At 36.6% G+C, this 18,812-nt stretch overlaps 1 protein-coding gene across 3 annotated transcripts in view; it reads left to right on the top strand.

Annotated features, from left to right (window-relative positions):
* The window catches only part of ATRX (ATRX chromatin remodeler), a 75,997-nt gene that overhangs the window by 8,626 nt on the left and 48,559 nt on the right, over positions 1–18,812 (top strand). For 2 of the 3 annotated variants that reach the window (XM_042824810.1, XM_042824812.1), the window contains exons 2-9: positions 169–281; positions 3,833–3,888; positions 4,335–4,387; positions 6,073–6,197; positions 7,447–7,566; positions 11,033–11,142; positions 13,274–13,341; positions 14,138–17,043. In XM_042824810.1, coding sequence (XP_042680744.1) covers positions 169–281; positions 3,833–3,888; positions 4,335–4,387; positions 6,073–6,197; positions 7,447–7,566; positions 11,033–11,142; positions 13,274–13,341; positions 14,138–17,043 — 3,551 coding nt within the window. The remainder of the gene's footprint in view (positions 1–168; positions 282–3,832; positions 3,889–4,334; positions 4,388–6,072; positions 6,198–7,446; positions 7,567–11,032; positions 11,143–13,273; positions 13,342–14,137; positions 17,044–18,812) is intronic. The other variant, XM_042824811.1, reaches the window with a different exon arrangement.

Here is an 18,812-nt window from a genome sequence, read left to right as displayed (position 1 = left end):
TTAATAAAATTGTATGGTTTTTATTTGCTTTGTAGTATTAAGTGTTCAGGTCATGAGTAACTTTCCCCTGTAGATGTGTGTTAATTGAGATTCAACATCACTCCTTTCAGGCATGCTAAATTAGCATGAGACCTACAGTAACTTCAAGTTTCACTTCTATCTTGACAGTGAAAGCAAGTTGAATACATTGGTGCAGAAACTCCATGACTTCTTGGCTCACTCATCAGAGGAATCTGAGGACACAAACTCTCCTCCAGCACTATCTAAAACCAAAAGCCTAGGTAAAATGTCATTTTATGTTTTAAGTTTAAACATATATATGATTCTGAAGTCACATATCTTTGTGTTGTGATTTCATTGTATCATGCTTCACCAGGGCACAGTTATGCAAAATTCCAGTATGATTTAGTTAAGTGGTTCTATTTTGATAAATACATACAGCCTTTGACACAAGATTTCTTTCAGTTAAAATAATGCGTTTAAATGTGAATAAAGCTAATTCTGCTGGTAGTTTGCCTTCTCTGAAACATGAGATGGCAAACATGCATGCATTTGCCTGTGGTGGGAGTTCCTTTTTCATCTTTCCTGAATGTGAGGGCAGTATTTTGTTTCTTTTGCTGCAGTGAACTTTTTGCAGTCCTTGTGGTTGGGGCAGAAGATGTTGAGATTGTGCTTTCATAATTATCTGAAAAAGATGCCTATATTTATTTGGAAACATTCAGAAACAAAATAACCGAAAAAACATGCTGGACTAAATCAAATATGGCATTAGAAATTTGTACTTACAAGTTAAACATAAGTAATAAATTTTAAATAGTGTGATTGCATTCATAAGAAGCAGAATTTTTTCATAGCAGTACCATATACAATTTGTTTCCAAATTTGACTGGGTACAGGTACACAACTTTCCAGGCACTGCTGTTTCATGAGCTAAAAATTATACTGAAATGATAGAGTGCAGGAGAATGGGAGTGTGTTGGCTGTGGTGTGGAGTTTATTTTTAAACTGTTGTTGTAAGTAATAAAGCTGTGTGTTTGCTGGTGTGCAGTTTTTCTTTTGATGTTTATCTTGAGACTGTACTGCCATGTGGTCCCGTCTGCCTTGTGTCAGCATCTGACTGAACCGTTAACAAAGGAGAAAGTAGCACACAAATAATTTCTTAAACAGAATAAGAAATCGAACTGCTGTAGATGCATGCATTTAAGGTGAGATTTTGCTACATAGCATACTTTTTTTTAAAAATTTATTGATATATTTTTTTCCCTTTATCCTGTATAGATATCAAATAGAATTTGGCTGCTTGTCTCAGAATTCAAACATACTGTGAAACAGAAGTACACAGAGGTTGTGGAGCTGTTGGAGTGGGTCCAGAGGAGGGTCACAAAGATGCTCAGAAGTCTGGAGTGCTTCCCTTATGAAGACAGGCTGAGGGAGCTGGGCTTGTTCAGCCTGGAGAAAAGGAGGCTGCAGGGAGACCTCATTGCAGCCTACCTGTATTTAAAAGGGGGGTTAATAAAAAGGAGGGGAATCAACTTTTTACTTGAGTAGATAGTGAGTAGCACAAGAGGGAATGGTTTTAAGCTTAAGGAGGGAAGGTTTAGGTTGGATGTCAAGAGGAAGTTCTTCACAATGAGAGTGGTGAGGTGCTGGAACAGGCTGCCTAGAGAGGCTGTAGATGCCCCGTCCCTGGAGGTGTTCAAGGCCAGGTTGGATGAGGCACTGCACAGCTTGGTCTGGTACCAGATCTGGAGGTTGGTGGCCCTGCGTGTGGCAGGGGGGTTGGAACTTGCTGATCCTTGGGGTCCCTTCCAATCCAGGCCATTCTGTGATGCTGGAAATCTACACTGACTAATTAATAGAAGACGTGCTTCATTATTGTTTAGATATATATTTTTTCCAAAGAAAGAGCATATTAAAGTTGAAGCATGAAGGATTAAACACTTAAATATTAGAAAATGCCGGAATTAACTGTGCAAGCTTACTTCCTAGCTTTTTGTGCATAACATGATGTCTCTTGGAAGTACCCTATTCATGCTTTTTTTTTTCTCCACTGACTGCTTTTTCAGTGTATAAATGATTGACGTGATTGGAGCCAAATCAGGTTTACATATTAATGGATCTCATTTTTGTCCAGAGTATGGAGGATAAATTAGTTATTAGGTGTTGTAAAGGGTAAGAGATGATGATGGAGATGATTGTGTGGCTCAAAGGATTTGGGACATGTCCATGACACACACATAAATCAACTGAAATGTGTAACAGATGCTTATGGAGTACTTAATCATGTGGAATTTAGTGTACTGTGATGCGTATGTGGTAGCAGCAATAAGTAAAGTGAACTTCCACAGATAACCTTAATTCTGGCTTTTCTTAAATTTTGAGTACTTGATTTTACAGCCTTATGTTGTTTCTTTATCCTCTGCATTCGTATCGGATGTCTCTCTCCTCTACATTGCGTGGGTGCCAGCAGGAGGATCATTGAGAGAGCGTAGGAGAGACTGACTTCCTGCTCTTGTATCAAGTGACCAGCCTCTGCCCGGGAGCAGCAGTCAGGGGAAATTCTGCGCTCTCATAGCCGTGGAGTGGATGGAGCATGTGCAGTTTGGTCAGCACTAGGAGCTGTGAGGGGGTTCGGCATGCTTGGTCATTCTGTGGGGATGGCGCATGTACAGTCCAGTCACACCCAGGAGCTGTGAGGTGGAGGAGCATGTTCGTTCAGTTGCTTTTGGGAGTAGCACACGTGCAGCCTGAGGGCAGAATCTGCACAGCCTTGATCTACCGGCATCAAATCGATCCGTGCTGAGCCTGTACAGACTGTGGCATGTCCCAGAGATTTAGTAGTTGATCCAAAATGAGGCACAGATAGAAGGTGGACCGAGTCCCACCCCCAAAGGAAATGGAACTCTTCTGCCACGTTTCAGGCTTACTCCTTCGTGTGGTGGAATGCCTACAATATTCCAGAGGAAATTTCCCTTTTTTAAAGGGGACAAAAGCTTGGCGAGCAGAAATGGCTGGATAATTTATACTAAAATTTATCCATACAATTCAGTTTTAAGTCAAATACCCAGCATGAAATTTTCTAGTAATTTTTTTTTTGTCTAAAGTAAAATAAAATTGTTCAGCTTTTTCCCCAAGTGTAGTATGTCAGGAAAGACTAAGTTACAATGCTAACAGTCTAATGTTATAGTAGGAAATGATGATATTTATTCAGTGTTTCTGTTTTCTGTTATACTGTCACTTGCATGTTTCTCAGTAGTACATCTGTTACAATACTACTATTTTTATACCTTTCAAGCAACTTCGTGCAAATGTCATTAAACCACTGAACTAAAACATTCCCTTCCATCACCTGGACTGGTGGATGAAGCAGATAGTCAGAAGATATCTGTCTTTAGCTTTTATATTCCACGGCTACTAGGATCAAGAAATGAGAATTCTCTTTCGTGTCCTGATGTTTGTGCATAGCTCATAATCCCAAATTCAACATCGTGTTTTTAATATTAAAATGTGTAAGAGAAATCCTTAACTTCTTACAGATTAAAAAAAGCACTCTGTTACCCCTGCATACACAGTTGTGTTCTCATGTCTTGAAATTCACTTAATATAGGCTCTCTTTCAGCCTTTCTTACAAAACTGAAAGTTATTTCAAAATGCTTTCTGTGAAATTTAAGTCATGAAGTCAGTTTTATTTCACTGTTGTACAAAAGTTGATCTGTGAAAGTCACACAGCCATCTTTATTAATGCTGATGAAGCATAAAAAATGCTGTGAGATAGCATGTGAAGAACTAATAATATTTCTTCGGGTTCAGTGGATTATTTTTCTTTCCATAGGTAAAAGTAGAGAACCTGAAAGAAGTCCAACCTCAATGGAGAACAGTCGAGAAGAGGTAGGAATAAAAACGCTTTTGACTAGTCTAGAGTGGCTAATGTGTAGGAAATATTGCCATTAGCAATAAGTGCTTCAAGAATATTGACAGAGCCATATGCAGAAAATCTCCTGTTTGCTGAATAGAAACTTCAGCTGTAAAATATACATTTAAAAATAGTTAAAATTCGGAATGAAACTGTGATATGGGCATGCAAACCAGCTTATTTTTCCGTCATCTCCTTCTTTAAATTATTGAAATACTCAAGTTTACTTGTTAGTCTTATGTACAACAATTCCTGTGTAAAATGTTTCTTAATGCACTTTTTATTTGTTTTTAATTATCTGTAAGAGGTGGTGACTTCTGAGATGCATTGTTGGTGCTCAAGTGAATGGAACAAGAAGATGCTTCTGTTGACAGGTGACTTGATCACAAGTGTGGTGACTTTTTTTTTTCTTATTTTTTAGGGTGGTAGTTCTTCAGAAAGAGTCACGTTCTTAGGATCGTCACGCTCAAAAAGGTTGGTGTGGAAAACAAAAAGAAAGAAATTACTTTCTATCATCTGAAAGTATGAGAAGTCTCTGTGCTGTGCCAGATGCTGGTAGTATGCACCATTTGAGGTCCACAGAGCTAGCAGAGTTCTAGTATGACAAAGGCATTGCACCATATTTAAAATGCAAATGATTTTTCATGGTCAGAGGTTGAGATCATAAAGCTTAATTTTTATTTACAACAATACAGTGGGATTATCCTACATTTTATGACTATTCAGGATTTAACAATTGCTTAAACAATTATTACTTTTCCTCTTGCTCTTTCAACACATGGGATTCTTTCAGTGATGTAAGTTGGGGCATACAGAAAAAAGTTTTAGGTACCTTATTGGTGGAGAACCAAAATGTGCTAAAAGTTGTCCTGGGCAGGAACTGTACCTTTGATTTAAAAATAAATAAATAAATAAGAAATCTGGAGTTAACTGTTTACCAATTTGAGACTGCGGAAGAAAAATTGTATGCGACCTAAATAGCATCAGTCAAGCCTCCTCTAGTAAAATTCCTGCTCATTCTGCTGATGTTCTTTGTGCTTTTTTTTTCTTTCTTTTTTTTTTTTTTTTTTTTCCAAATTTGTTTATTATCCTGGTATACTGTGTAGATCAGTGAGCTCTTCTAAGTGCCAGCCTTGAACAGCTTCCTTCTTAGTGTTCTCCACAAAGTGTTCTGTGTCTCTGTTTTCAGTCTTACAGTTAACCACGTTTGTTCGTTGTATCACACCTGTTGGAATTAAATGACATTCTTCATTCTCTGTTGTCTGTTTGGCTTGATTCTGTATTTGCAAGTTTGGTTTTGTGTTTGACTTTAATTTCTCCCTTCTGAATTCATTCTCCTGCCAGTCTTTTTTATTTAGAGCCTTTCAGTAGTCCTGTTTTTTTTACTTCCAGTCTATCATTAAAGGTATGGTTGCTCATGCACTTACTGCACTGTGTCTGATACTGAGAAAAACAGCATCCTGCATTGACTTCAGTAGTTCATGTATTACCTTCAGACCACAGTAAATTACTCTCTATCGATTAATATATTTTTTCCTGCCATGACATAGTATATTCATTCGTGTTAAGGGGTTCAGTTCTGAATTATTTTTATGTGAAATTTTGGCTACCGGTTTTCATATTAAACAGTCAGCTTTTTAATTTCTTTCTGCACTTCCTATATTTCCTTGCAAGTGTCTTTTCAGCTGTGCTGTCATTTGCTAATATCTGTGTGTTCTCTTCGGGCTGCCTGTTAAAATTGGAACAATGTTTAAGATTTCTGAGCATTCATCCAATTGGGTTTTATTCTGGCTTTTTTTTTTTTTTTAATTTCAAATAAAAGTGTGACTTCCTGCATACCTTTTTAAAAACACATCAAACCTTGATCTGACCTCCCAGAAACCCTCAAACCGAATAGTAGGCATGTGAAAAAACAGTAATCCTTAATTCATTTATCTACTTAATTCACCTAAGAGGGTAGAGTTCCATGTCCCAATACCAGGTAAATTGCCGTGCAGCTTATTTATTATAATACCTCAGAGCATTCTGCTTTATGTTTTAAATCGATGAAAGTGCAGGTTTCCCCAATTGGCATGGTGTTCTGCTTGCAAAGTACCAGGCTTACCTGTACCACAATATGTAATATTTGTCACAGTATGGATTTTTTTCTGTCTGTGCAGGAAACCTACAGTTGTAACAAAGTATGTTGGATCAGATGAGGAACAAATCTTAGATGAGACTGTAAATGAAGATAATTCAAATGAAAACTCAGAAAATGATGTTGATATGAAAAGCTTGCCTAAAGGTAGTTCACGTCCTTCTTTATTTCTGAATTCAACAAATAGAAAAGATTATGATGCAGCATAGGTACTTAAGTAGAATGCACATGTATTAGTAAAATACCTCTCCTAGATCCTGTTGACTTTATATATAAATATATATAAACGTTCGTGTGTGTCTCCCTCCCCTTGCAAACACTTGTAAGAGGAAATCCTGTTTCCAAGCACTTTTAAGTTTGAACCCATCATACTTAAAGATGTCATGTACCAGGATGTGCTGATGGCTCAATTTCAAATGCTTATGGACCTTTGTGTGAAACCATCATGTAACAGAGAAAAAATTTCTATTCTTAGAAATCTCAAACTCTGTAACTTGCAAATCATGTTTGTTTTAATTTATTTTATTCTTCTGGCTCTGGAGTTTATTGAGAAATAGAAAAGTGAGACTAAATGTGGGGGCAGAGTCATTATTCTTAAGGCACCCTTTAAAATAGTCATTACTATAAACCTACATTCTGCTCTCTTTAACTGTAGTGAGATTTTGATTAATCTCATCTATTTCTTACCTCTGAAAGTTAAAGAAAACCTTGGTGAGACTGCTCCTATTTACTCCATGAGAAGCAGTTCTTGAAGTACCTTTTCTCAGAATGTTAAATTATTTCTAGGGTCTTTGTAACGAAAGTGTTAAAACCGAGTTCCAGGTAGGAAAGATGTTTTATTTAATTCGTATAATTTCAGTTAGTATTGTACTTTGTTAACATAAAAGTAGATTTTTCTGAATTTTACTAAAGAAAAAAAGATTCTCTTGCTTTCTCATTTATTTCATATTGAAATAAGATGAGGGAAACTGGATGGAAGGGGAAATAGAGAGAAGAGTAATTACTTTAAGGCTTCCGGTAGGTTTAAGTGACCCAACTGAAGTCCTTTAGTTGCAGCATGATGCTGGAGATGCTTTCCCAGCAGTGTGATAATTCTCTTCTGCACATATCACATCAGGGTAGGCAGTGCAGTATTTACTTCTCATGGCCTTTTCAGTCTTCAATTTTTGTTCTACAGCTGCAAAATGGACACAGCTTGAAGTGTGTGGTGTTTTATTTATTAATTTATTATTTCCTTTTTTGTGCTGTGAACACCTGTACATTCAAAACTTTTGAGTATTAGTCAACAAACTGCACTTTTTTTTTCAAGATACTATGTTGACATTTATTTAAAAAAGACTTTTGCACTTAATTTGGATGTGTAATGGTTTCCAATTTCTAAATGAAATTATTCTAGGTACAGTGGTTGTACAGCCTGAGCCAGTGCTGAATGAAGACAAAGATGATTTTAAAGGGCCTGAATTTAGAAGCAGAAATACCGTTAAAATGAAACCTGAAGTCCCCAAAAAGCGTGGAGGTAAATACAATTTAAAACATTTATTGAAGTGGGTTTAAATTGCTGCTTTTGACCACATTTGGTACATCTAAAAATTGTTCATATTTCTAATAAATTATCCTCAAAATACCTCCACTCTTCTGGCTTTTTGTTCAATAAAGGATAATAGCTGGCTGATATTAGCCTCCATTGCTGCCCCTGCAATGCAGCAGTGAAAGCTAAGAACAGTTCTCATTAAACCTCTTGTTTTCAGTAGCTATAGGATGCATCATTAGGTACTCCATATGGACCCTTCTGGCTTTGTATTCAGAATAGTTGCTTACTTGGAAGCAGATGTTACAAGTATTCCTTTTTTTAAGGAATTACATTGGAATACCACTGGTAGGGGAACGCTCACTCTCCAAGACAATGATCGTGTTTGAGCAGGGACACATATAGACATGACTACCTGTCAGTGGTAACAAGAAAGCTCAAACCTCTGATGGAATTCAAAGGCTTTTACAGATTTTTTGAAAAAACTTGTGGGAAATTCCCAACCAGTAGTGCCCTTTTAAGGATTGTCTTTGGACAGCTGCTTTGCCAGCTTGGTTTTGTATAGCCTCTGCTAAAATTGAGATGTTATGTAGGTAGTAATTAGTAGCAATTCCTCTCTCTCATATATTTCCAAAAGTTAGATGGGCTCTTTTACATGCATTAGATCTTCCTGTTGTGTCATTTGAGATACCTGCTCTCTTTTTAGTGTGTTACAATTTCGTAAGTGCTCTTTATCTGAGGATGAAGAAAAGTAAAACACAGCTATGAGGAAGTATGTAGGGGGTTGTGCTTATGTTCTGTTGCATCTCTAAATTATTGATCTTTGAAAGTTAGTTCAGTTGTATAAATAGAATACTTTCTATCTAACGTAGAGGGTTATTTTTTACAGTTGTGTTGATAGCAGTTTTACAAGAGATCCAACTAAAATCTTGAGGGCTATAACATTGCATAGGGCCGGTTTGCTTGAGCTTTATGGTCTGTGTGTGCATCCTCAGGACAGTTCATTTGACATGCACTCCCAGCTGTTATTTTTCCATCCCTAGAGAATTTGATGGCATTCCGTTGTGTATCGGGACTAGCTGATTGTGCTAGTTCCTTGCAGGAGGTAATGGTTTTGGAAAGAATATCAAGAGTTTGCTTAGACCAGAGTTATCAAGAGTTATCAGGCTTGTCAAGAGTTTGCCTTTCCTGAGGTCAAGCTTAGCTCCCTGCTGGTAAATCTTTGACTGTTAAGCTCCTGTCTACTTTCTAGAAATTGGGGTAGGTACTGCCTGCTGCTGTGTTGTCCCGGTTTCCAGAACAGGAAAGGTAGGACTGCAGTCCTGACTGCAGTCTGCCTCAAGAGCAGCTGGATTAGGAATGTATTTGAAGGGTTTTGATTTGTGACACCCACAGAAATAGTAGCGCAGATACATTTATTCTACACTTGCTACATGCAAGTTACATGAAGTGGCCACTGCCTTTCTCTTGCTGCTAGAATGGGATGCTTGGCCTGTGCTCAAACAAGATTAAGCATTACTGCTTTAAGCAGGTAAGCGTGCAGTCCCAGTAACTTGATATCCAGAATTCTATGCACAGTACACATAGATAAATAATAAAATATATTTTTTAAAAAGCCAGCACACCTTTTTCTTTGCAGATTGGATCTTTCGTATTTTCATTAGGATTTACAGGTGTAATTTTATAAGAAATATTAGTAGTAGTGGAACTGTCCTGCCTTTCTAGCATCCAAATGGCCTTAAGCAGTACTATAAGGCATTGTGCCAGTCCTTACTTTCAGGTTTCCTGTCCACAAAATGGTTATGACTGTATCTTTACTAACAAACTCATAGGTAGGAGTGTTTTTAAAACATTTTCTCAGTGCTAATGAATTAGTTGTTACTTAATTTCTTCAGACCATTATCCTTTGTAGTAGTGATGTGATTTAAAGATTGACCTCATAATAGATTCTTTTTTCTAGTGCCAACTTGCAGACTTTAGGAAGAAGGCAGTAGTATTTCCCCTCAAAGTTATAGAGAAGTTGGAAATGGCTTGAGAATTGACAACAAACAGCTTGTTCCTCTCAGTTTCTTGTATCCATTTAAGGACTGCCATATTTTAAAAAGTCTGAGTAGTCCTCTATGCTGCTTGGTATAAAATAAGGCAGTATTCTTTTCTGAGTAGTACAGTATGATGCATGTAAGTATTTGAGATTTGCCAACAGCATTTGGAACAGAGGCACTTTGAGGTTGTAAGGGGTGCTTTGCAGATCTACAAGCTCTGCAGTACATGCATGACTGCATTTGAGAACAACAAACTCTGAATTCACAATTTCAGACCTGGTATTTTCACTGCATTGTAACAGTGTATTAGTTCATACTGGACTTCAGTTGATCTGAAATTGTATTTTAGTAGCAACTAGCTAGTAGCTTGTGCGGTCTTTGCCTATTTTCACTCAGTTCCTTAATATTGTGGTATTGATACTTGGCTATAATTCAGGGGTAGTTGTTCTTTAATGTATGGCCTTTACTGAGGCTACAACCATGAAGTTAACTATTTGAGATAATTTCCTTGTGTTACTTACTGTATGTGACAGCACAGAGCATGTTACAGTTAAGCAAGGCTGTGTCAAACTTCTGTCCATTTGATCCCAAAATAAGTTTTTGGTAGCATATAGATTTAGTGTATGAACTGTCTGAAATGTTTTTCCTTTTCCCTGAAAGCATCACTCCTTCTGAAAAGTGTCTCAGTAGTACTAGTTAATGGGTTTGAAAGATCGGCAGGTCGCAAGCCTTCCAGTGCTGAATTCACCACCTTTGAAAATGAATTGGGGGATTAACATTAAGAGATGTTTTCTTAACTAAATGTAGGTACAGCACCAGAGTAGTACACAGAATGTTGGAGGAGTCAGCAACATGGTGAGAACATATGTGTTATAGGAAAACTGTAGCTTAAAAAGAAAAAAAAATCAAAAAGGGAACAAAAAGTGAAGAAGTGTATTTCAGACAGTATTTATAAGCATTTCATTTATGTAATGGTTTTCCATAGTTCTTGTTGAGAAATTAAAACTATATGTGAGAGAATCAGCACAACAAAAATGTTAATTGAAATGTTACTTTATGAACTAAGATTTAAAGAGGAAAGAAGTGCAGAATATCAGGGTTCATTTGAAAGCTTTTTAATGGTGACTTGCATATTTAAGTGTATTCTCAGTAGTTGACCAGCTAATCTCTATTAAATCTCCCAAATGACAAAACTTATTTTGGTGCCAAGTATTAGGAGCATAAAATCTAGAAGAAAATTATTTCCATCTTTAAATGGTGAGTGATACAGAAAGATCTCTGTAATGGTAGGTGTTAAAGAACCTAACAGAAAAAATACTGTAAGAAAATGAAATAGGTATATATACAGATTTTGTTTTAAAAAGACGTCAAAATGAAAAAAAATAACGTGTGGTTTATAATCCTCTCTATAGAGGAAGGACTGCATGGAATTGTAAGCTGTACAGCTTGTGGGCAACAGGTGAACCATTTTCAAAAGGATTCAATCTATAGACATCCTACATTGAAAGTTCTTATTTGTAAGGTATGTGGTAAACAGTTCTACAGTTTGTGTTGTTTGTTTTTGTTTGAAATGTCATGATTAGTGGATTTGGGTGGGATTTTTGTGGGATTAGTTCTTGCTTTTTAGTTTGTAAATCTTTAGCTTATAAATTTTTCAGTCGTTAATTGCTAAGGAAACCAGAAGTAGAAAATGAAAAAGTAAATGCAGCTTAGAAATTAATATTCCCATTTTTTTGTATAGTCCAGCTAAACTTACTGTGTAATGCATTTTTTTACAGGTGTAAGTCTGTACTTTCAGTGAATTCTCAATGTTAGACGGTCTATCTAAAATTTGTGACTACCTGTAATGTTATTGTAAGAATAGATTCAATTCTGGATCTCCTCATAAAGCACTACATGTAGAACAGTGTTAAAGTAAGATGTGGAAAGATAGCTTTAATCCATTTCAGTTTCAGTTGGACAGGTCCAGGACTGATAATCTATGGCAACCTCTGTAATAATGGTCTAGTCCATAGTCCTAAACCAGCATCTGGTTCTGCAGTTACACAGTTATAGTGACTTCAATTTAGGTTGTAAAATGTCAGTAATGGAAGAGACAAGGAACAGGGGAGGAAGGAAATTTCGACCTCCTGTTGTGGAAAACTCTGAATTTTCAAGGAAGTGTAGAGATATGATCTATCTTCAGAGATTCTGTGTTTATAGATAGTCTCAGACATACAGAGATGCAGATTTCAGTTACAATGCACATTTAGCATTCCCTTTTGTTTCCTTCTTTGTGCTTCTTCTCTGCATCCTAGTTAATGTTACACATTCAGCTGGCATACTATCCCAGACATGTCCAGTCTAACGTTCTGGTTCATTTCTTCTACTCATTCTGTCTTGTTTCTTTCTATAAAACATACTCAGAAAAATTAGCATACTGAATGACTATTTTCAGTCTCCGCTAGAGCCCTCTTGTTCCAAGATTTGAAAATCCTTAATCTGTAATGGTACACGTTCATGTGATGTATACAAGTATCCAGTTCATTTTTGAAATTTATTTAAGGTGTTGGGTTCCATAACAGCTCTTGACTGTTAAGTCTGCAAGTTAATTACATCGCATATTGTTTCCCACCATTTTTGTATATGTTTAATGAATACGACTATATGATTGTGTGAGAGAGTAATGGAAGTTCTTACCCGCATGTTCTGTGTCTTCCATGTCTTCTTTCTTGCTGTTCTAATAAACAGCTCTATGCTTTGGAGTCTTTCTTCAGAAACTGTGTTCTCTTGACTCCAAATATTCTGTCAGGATTCGAAACATCAGCTTTTATTGTGGGCTCTGTTTTTATTTTATTTTATTTTATTTTTTATTTGATTGAATGGATGTTTAACATTCCATGTAAAGAGATGTAATCACTTTAAGTTAAGAGATGTCAGCAACTGAACTTCTGATGAATTCTCAGTTCACTGGTTCATGGAATGTAAGGGCAAAAGTTAGCTGATAGCTTGTATTAATCCATGTGCAAAGCAGAGCTTCAAGTTTAGGAGAGCTTTCTTTACTGATGACTGGAAAAAAAGTCAGAATTTAATTCAGAGGCTTCAGCAGATGAAGCCACTGCTACTGCTACATGTGCATATTACTTTCCTACAGTTACCAGCTTTTCCATGAGGATACTTAGTCTGCTCCTGGAAATCGAATACTTGGATGTTAACATCAGGATGAATACTGAAGACATTTCTATTTAAAATTTTGTGGTATCAGTGGCAAACATAAAGAACAGGTAGCAGAAAACTATGTAGGGTTGTGCTGGGGAGATGTAATTTTCTTTCTTAATGTGATATTGATGTTCCTGGAAAATTGGCAGAAAACACTTTTCTAGGTTGAAGGCTTTCAGTTGATGTTCTAGAATCTGCAAATATTAGGCCATAAAAAAGAATCTGTTACTTAATTTTCAAAAACCTTATGCCATCTAAATAAGAAATCACGATTTGAAACCTGTTGTATCTAAGAAAGATGTTTTTTAGGTTCATAATGAACTTTAAAAGATTAGAATATTGAGTACCTTTGCAAGTGATGCTTTCAGTGCCTCTAGTACATGTTGAAATTGTATGAGTTACTGAAATCCATTTGACATAGTAAAAAATTGCTTGTTTTATCTCTTTATTTGCAGACATGCTACAAGTATTACATGAGCGATGACATTAGCCGTGATTCAGATGGAATGGATGAACAGTGTAGGTAAGTGTATTGAAACTTAAACAACACTCAGATCTGCTATTTTTTCTTTCTTGCTTTAATGAAATTGACCACTACAGAAGAGTTCAATCAATAATCATTTTTTATGAAGGATTGCTCAGTCAGTGGGTTTTTTGGAGGTATTTTGTTGTTATTTTAAATAATTAACTGGAAAACATTTTGTAAAGAAATCTTGTAGTAAACACTTGGGAGATACCAAGTTTTTGAATTACATGTTACCATGCAAATATTTTAATTCAAAGGTGGGGGTAGAATCTCACGTTCTAAACCCTGTGAGTCACAGTAGCTTACTTTTCCAGATGTGTAACCCAGTCAAAATTCTGTAGTTTTTGCTGCCTGTGCACTTGCTTATCAAGTCAGTTTTCAGGTCTTCATCAAAGACCATGGAATCTAAATGTAGGTGATGTTTTTTTCCCTTCGTTCATGCACAGTAATACACCAGTGAAGGCTAGAAAGACTTAAGCTGATTCTTTTGCTTGAAAACAAACCAAAAAAATACATCTCGGCCAGAACATGGAAAACCAGGTTTAATTACTTTGTTTAAGGTTGTTGCTGAAATTGTTTAGCAGTTGCTGGCCTTTTCAGCTTTTTGAACTGTTAATCAAGCACCTTAATGTTCTGACTTTGTAATTCAGTTGAGTGCTTTTCAGTTTCATGATGTTTATCATCTGAATTTTTAAAAAGTAGCTGCATCATCAGTGAAAAATATGGAAGCTTCTCAAACGTCACCTTGATTACAGGGAGATAAGACTTTTATATTTCTTATGTCTTGTTTCAGGTGGTGTGCTGAAGGTGGAAATCTGATTTGCTGTGACTTTTGCCATAACGCCTTCTGTAAAAAGTGCATTTTGCGCAACTTGGGTAGAAAGGAGCTGTCAACCATACTGGATGAAAATAACCAGTGGCATTGCTATAGCTGTCATCCAGAGCCTCTATTGGACTTGGTGACTGCGTGTGACAGCGTGTTTGAAAATTTAGAACAGTTACTGCAACAAAACAAAAAAAAGACCAAAGTTGAAAGTGAAAAAAGTAAAATATATGACAATACAGTCAAATTTTCTCCAAAGAGAAATAATTCAAACTGTAATGGTGAAGAAAAAAACCTAGATGATTCGTATTCAGGTTCACTAACATATTCTTATAAAGCACTAATGGTGCCAAAAGACATGCTTAAGAAAACAAAAAAACTGGTTGAGACTACAGCAAATATGAATTCCAGTTTTGTGAGCTTTTTGAAAAAGGCTGCAGAAAATTCAGAAGTAAGCCCAGCTGTGCAACTTCGTCAGCTAAAAGCTTTTAGATCTGTGCTGGGTGACATCAAGAAAGCTCATGTGGCACTAGAAGAAGGTCTGAACCTGGAGATTCAAGCTTTGGATGTTAAAATCAAAGAGAAAAATACCAAAGAGAAAAAAACTGATGTTAGATCAGAAAAAAATGAGGTGAAGAAAGATGAAGGAAAGGAACATGTGGCATTAAAAGGGGATGACACTGTTAAGAAGCAGAAAAAAGTTGTATCAGAACAGCCTGACAACGAGCCAATGGATCAAGATGTTTCGACAGTAGAAAAAAAAGACAGCAAGCGTACAAGTGGTGAAGATAAAAGGTCTGGCACAAATGAGGAACCTCAGTATGAGCCTAATAGTACAGAGGCTTTAGACATGGATATAGTGTCTGTTCCCTCATCTGTTCCTGAAGATATTTTTGAAACTCTAGAATCTGCTATGGAAATTCAGACTGCAGCAGATGAGCAAGGGAATGGAAATAGCGGAACAGATCATGAGCATCCAAATACAAAATTGACCACTCCTTTGAAAGATACCAAAGGATCTAAACTGAAAACATCAGCTAAAGGAACCAAGGAATTGATTGTGAAATTGACTCCTGTATCCCTTTCAGAGTCTCCATTTAAATCTGAAGATCAAGACAGCAGTCTGGAAAAGGGAAGCAAGGATGAAAGAACAGAAAAATGTGATTCTGTAAAGCAGAATAGTAATGCTGATAGCGAACGTTCCACAGAGAATGAAACAGTCTCACTTGCAGAGGAATCCGATCTCAGGAGATCACCCCGTGTGAAGACCACACCTCTGAGGCGCCAAACAGACGTTAATCCTTTAACATCAAATTCAGAAGAAGATAGCAATGACACAAGCAATGAAAAACGTAAGAGAAGATCATCAAAACAGTCAAGAAGGAAAAAAGATAAAAGAAACTCTTCTGACAGCGCAGTTGATGGCCCTAGGCCTAATAAACTTTGTAAATCAAAAAAGCCAGCTATAGTAGATAATAGTTCAGATTCTGATGAGATGCCAGCTGTTCTTAAAGAAGTAGCTATGATGAGTCGCAGTTCTTCAGATATCGACAGCAATAGCGAATTACCAGCAAAAGATCAGAAGACTTCAAGCGTTCTGAAGGATCAACCAGTGATGGACGAAAATGGAAAGCGGAAAAGAAAAAGTTCCAGTTCTGGTTCAGATTTAGATGCCAAAAGGGGCAAGTCAGCTAAAAATTCTGCTACCGCAAAAAAGAAGCGGCAGAACTATTCAGATTCTTCGAACTATGATTCTGAGTTAGAAAAAGAAATTAAGCATTTGAGTAAAATTGAGTCTGCAAAAAAAGCTAAGAAAAAATACTCACGGAAAGAAGATAGTTACGATTCTTCTGAAGAAGAGCAGAGAAAGAAAGTTAGTAAGAAAAAGGTCTCTCCAAAGAAACAAAGAGGTAAATCTTCTGAAGATGATGCTGCTGAAAAGTCATCTCCAGAGAAGGAGATTAATCATTCATCTGAAGATAAAAAAGTTAGCGTGGGGTCAGTTGCTAAAGAAAAACTAAAGAAAAACTTAAAAGAAGAAGCTTTGAAGGGTAAGCTTGATGAGTCTTCTGATGCTGAGAAGTCCTTACTGGAGAAAGAAGAGAGTAGTCCTAAAAGTATTAAGCTAACTGAAGCTAAGAAAAACAAGGATTTTAAGAAGAAAAAGGCACAGGAAGATTCTTCTTCAGAGAGTACTGAGCAATATGCAAAGAAGGAACACAGTTTTGATTCTTCAAAAGAGAAATTCAAAAACAAAAAAAGATCAGAAAACAAAGAGAAGAAATCAGAAAATTTGAAACAGAAAATCTTAAAGAAAGAACAAGAGGATTCCTCTTCTGATGTTGAAAAGTCATCTCCAGAGAAAGGAAGTTGTAATTCTTCTGAAAATGACAAGACTAAAAATGAAACAGTGGTTAAAGAAAGGAAAAGGAGGAATGTGAGAGAGAAAGTACCTAAAAGAGCACAGGTTGATTTATCTTCTGATGCTGACAAATCTCCCCTGAAAGAGGAGAGTTCTTCTGAAGATGCTGTGCAAAGTAAAAGACGACCTGAAGTGAAGGAAAAGAAAAAAATAAGCCAGAAAAAGAAAATTACCAAGAAAGAGCAGAATGAGTCGTCCTCTTCTGATGAGGAGTCTTATGAAGACAATAAGAAAAAGATTAAAAAAGGATCTGTGAAAGAAAATAAAAGGAGTAGCTTAACAGAGAAAAAGAAAATATCAAAAAAGGTTATTGTCTCTTCCTCCTCCTCATCTGATAAGGAAGAAAATGAAGAGCAGAATTCCACAGGTGATGGAAGCAGTGATGAGCAGAAAATTATGCCAGTGACTGAAAATTTAATGCTGTCTGCTGGTACAGGATTTTGTCAGTCATCAGGTGTGCAAAATATTTTTATTTACACCTATTATTAACCAATGAATTATGGACATTTGTAAGATTTGGGTAACGGTCTAATAATCCCCAACTGAATTATCTGTAAGGAGATAATCATACGCTTAAAAGTTTGCAGCCAGTTAAGTTTTTGAATTCTGATAGAGAAATGGCCGTGTCACTTACCATATAGCTCATCATTTCTGAAGTAAAAGGTGGAGAGGCTTAAGAAGCTGTAGTCACAGTCTGTAATTCCAACAGATGTTTCCTTGTGGCGTGGCTTTCAAAAGTGCTTGTATTCTTTTTGGCTGCTCCAGTACTGATAGCAGAAACTAGTTTTAAGTAAGTAGATACCTGGAGAATTCAAATGAATTTAGAGCATATAGTTATGCAGTTGAGATGCCTCTAAAACCTGTGGCATTATAATATACATTTAGAAAGTCGTGGAGATTGTGCATCGTGTGACCTTTGCAGCATTAAAGCACCTGTTGTCAATTAACAGAAACGTCATCACTTACTGTTTTCATAGCAGTTTACTTAATATTGCTGCTCTTGTTTTTTTCAAGACGAATTGCTCCTTCATCAATGCCTTATATCTTCAGGAAGTTAACAGAAATGTTCAGAACTACAGGATTTGGGTGGTTGGTTTTAGAGAACTTAAAAAGGAAGGGTAATTTTCTTGTTACCTGGACTCTACAGATGTCTGTAAGAAATGAATTTGCGAGTAAAAAAAACCCTGAACTATTTGCTGTTGATTGCTGTAACAGGGAAGTTGTTTTCTATTTGCTCATTTCTAATGATGTTTCAGAAAACTTTCTGTCCATGACTTTACTGTAACTGTTGACTCCGGTATCTCCAAGTCATTAGTGAAGTTGCGAGTTAAAAATGATAACACTGTAATGTATTTGTGAAGACAGCAGAAGGATGATGGTATTTTGGCTTTTAGAGAAACTCATTGTAGGTAGAGCCTTTTACGTATTACTGCTTAGTGCAAAATGAGGTAATTTTTGTGAGGACAGTAATTTTTAGGGAGAGAGGGAAAAAAAAGTATATAAAACATCTTATTCTTTCTTCTTCCTACCAACTTGATACCCATCTCTTCACGGGCGTTTCCTCCAGTTTACTTGTGAGAAGTTAGTTTTTGCAGCTGAAATGCAGCTTTGGATTTATAGAGCTATAGGAAAGAAAAATTGGATTAATGATATTCTGCATAATTACAGAAATAACAGGTGGAAAATAAGTTTCTTACTTTGCATGTCATACAGCCTTGTACTAAGTTTGTTTTTAGGATCCTGCAATGAACTGGGTTTAGGTAAGTCACTAGATGTATAGTACTGGCATTTGCAGTTTTTTTCCCCTGACAGCTGAAATTGTGCTTCTCCAGTGATATCATTGCTGAAGGGGTTATGCAAAGAGTTCTTTATGAAAGCAATTAATAATGGACTGTAGTCTGACAGTAACACATACTCAACAGTTCTCAGCTTCATTGGAGCATCAAATAGAGGGATAACAATGTACAAATGGGAAGAATAAGATGGTGAGGTGGGATAATTAATAATCTGATAGAGAACTGGGTGATTTAGTCTGAAGAGAGGGTGATAAAGCTGGGGAATCTTAAGTGCTGTCTTCTTAACTACTTTTGGGTGAGTATAGAGAAGGCTGAGCCAGGTGCACAATGAAAGGATGGGTGACTGAATGGAAGTTGCAGCAAGGAGATTTCTGATCAGATACTCTGAGAAAATTGTTCGTGTTGAAGGTGGTCATTGCCTGGAAGT

This window comes from Centrocercus urophasianus, unplaced genomic scaffold, assembly GCF_019232065.1.
Source record: "Centrocercus urophasianus isolate 14NV4802_14NV808 unplaced genomic scaffold, USGS_Curo_1.0 seq_24, whole genome shotgun sequence".
Taxonomy (NCBI): Eukaryota; Metazoa; Chordata; class Aves; order Galliformes; family Phasianidae; genus Centrocercus; species Centrocercus urophasianus.
The sequence above is the reverse complement of the archived record's forward strand: the minus strand, read 5'-3'. Positions and strand labels throughout refer to the sequence as shown.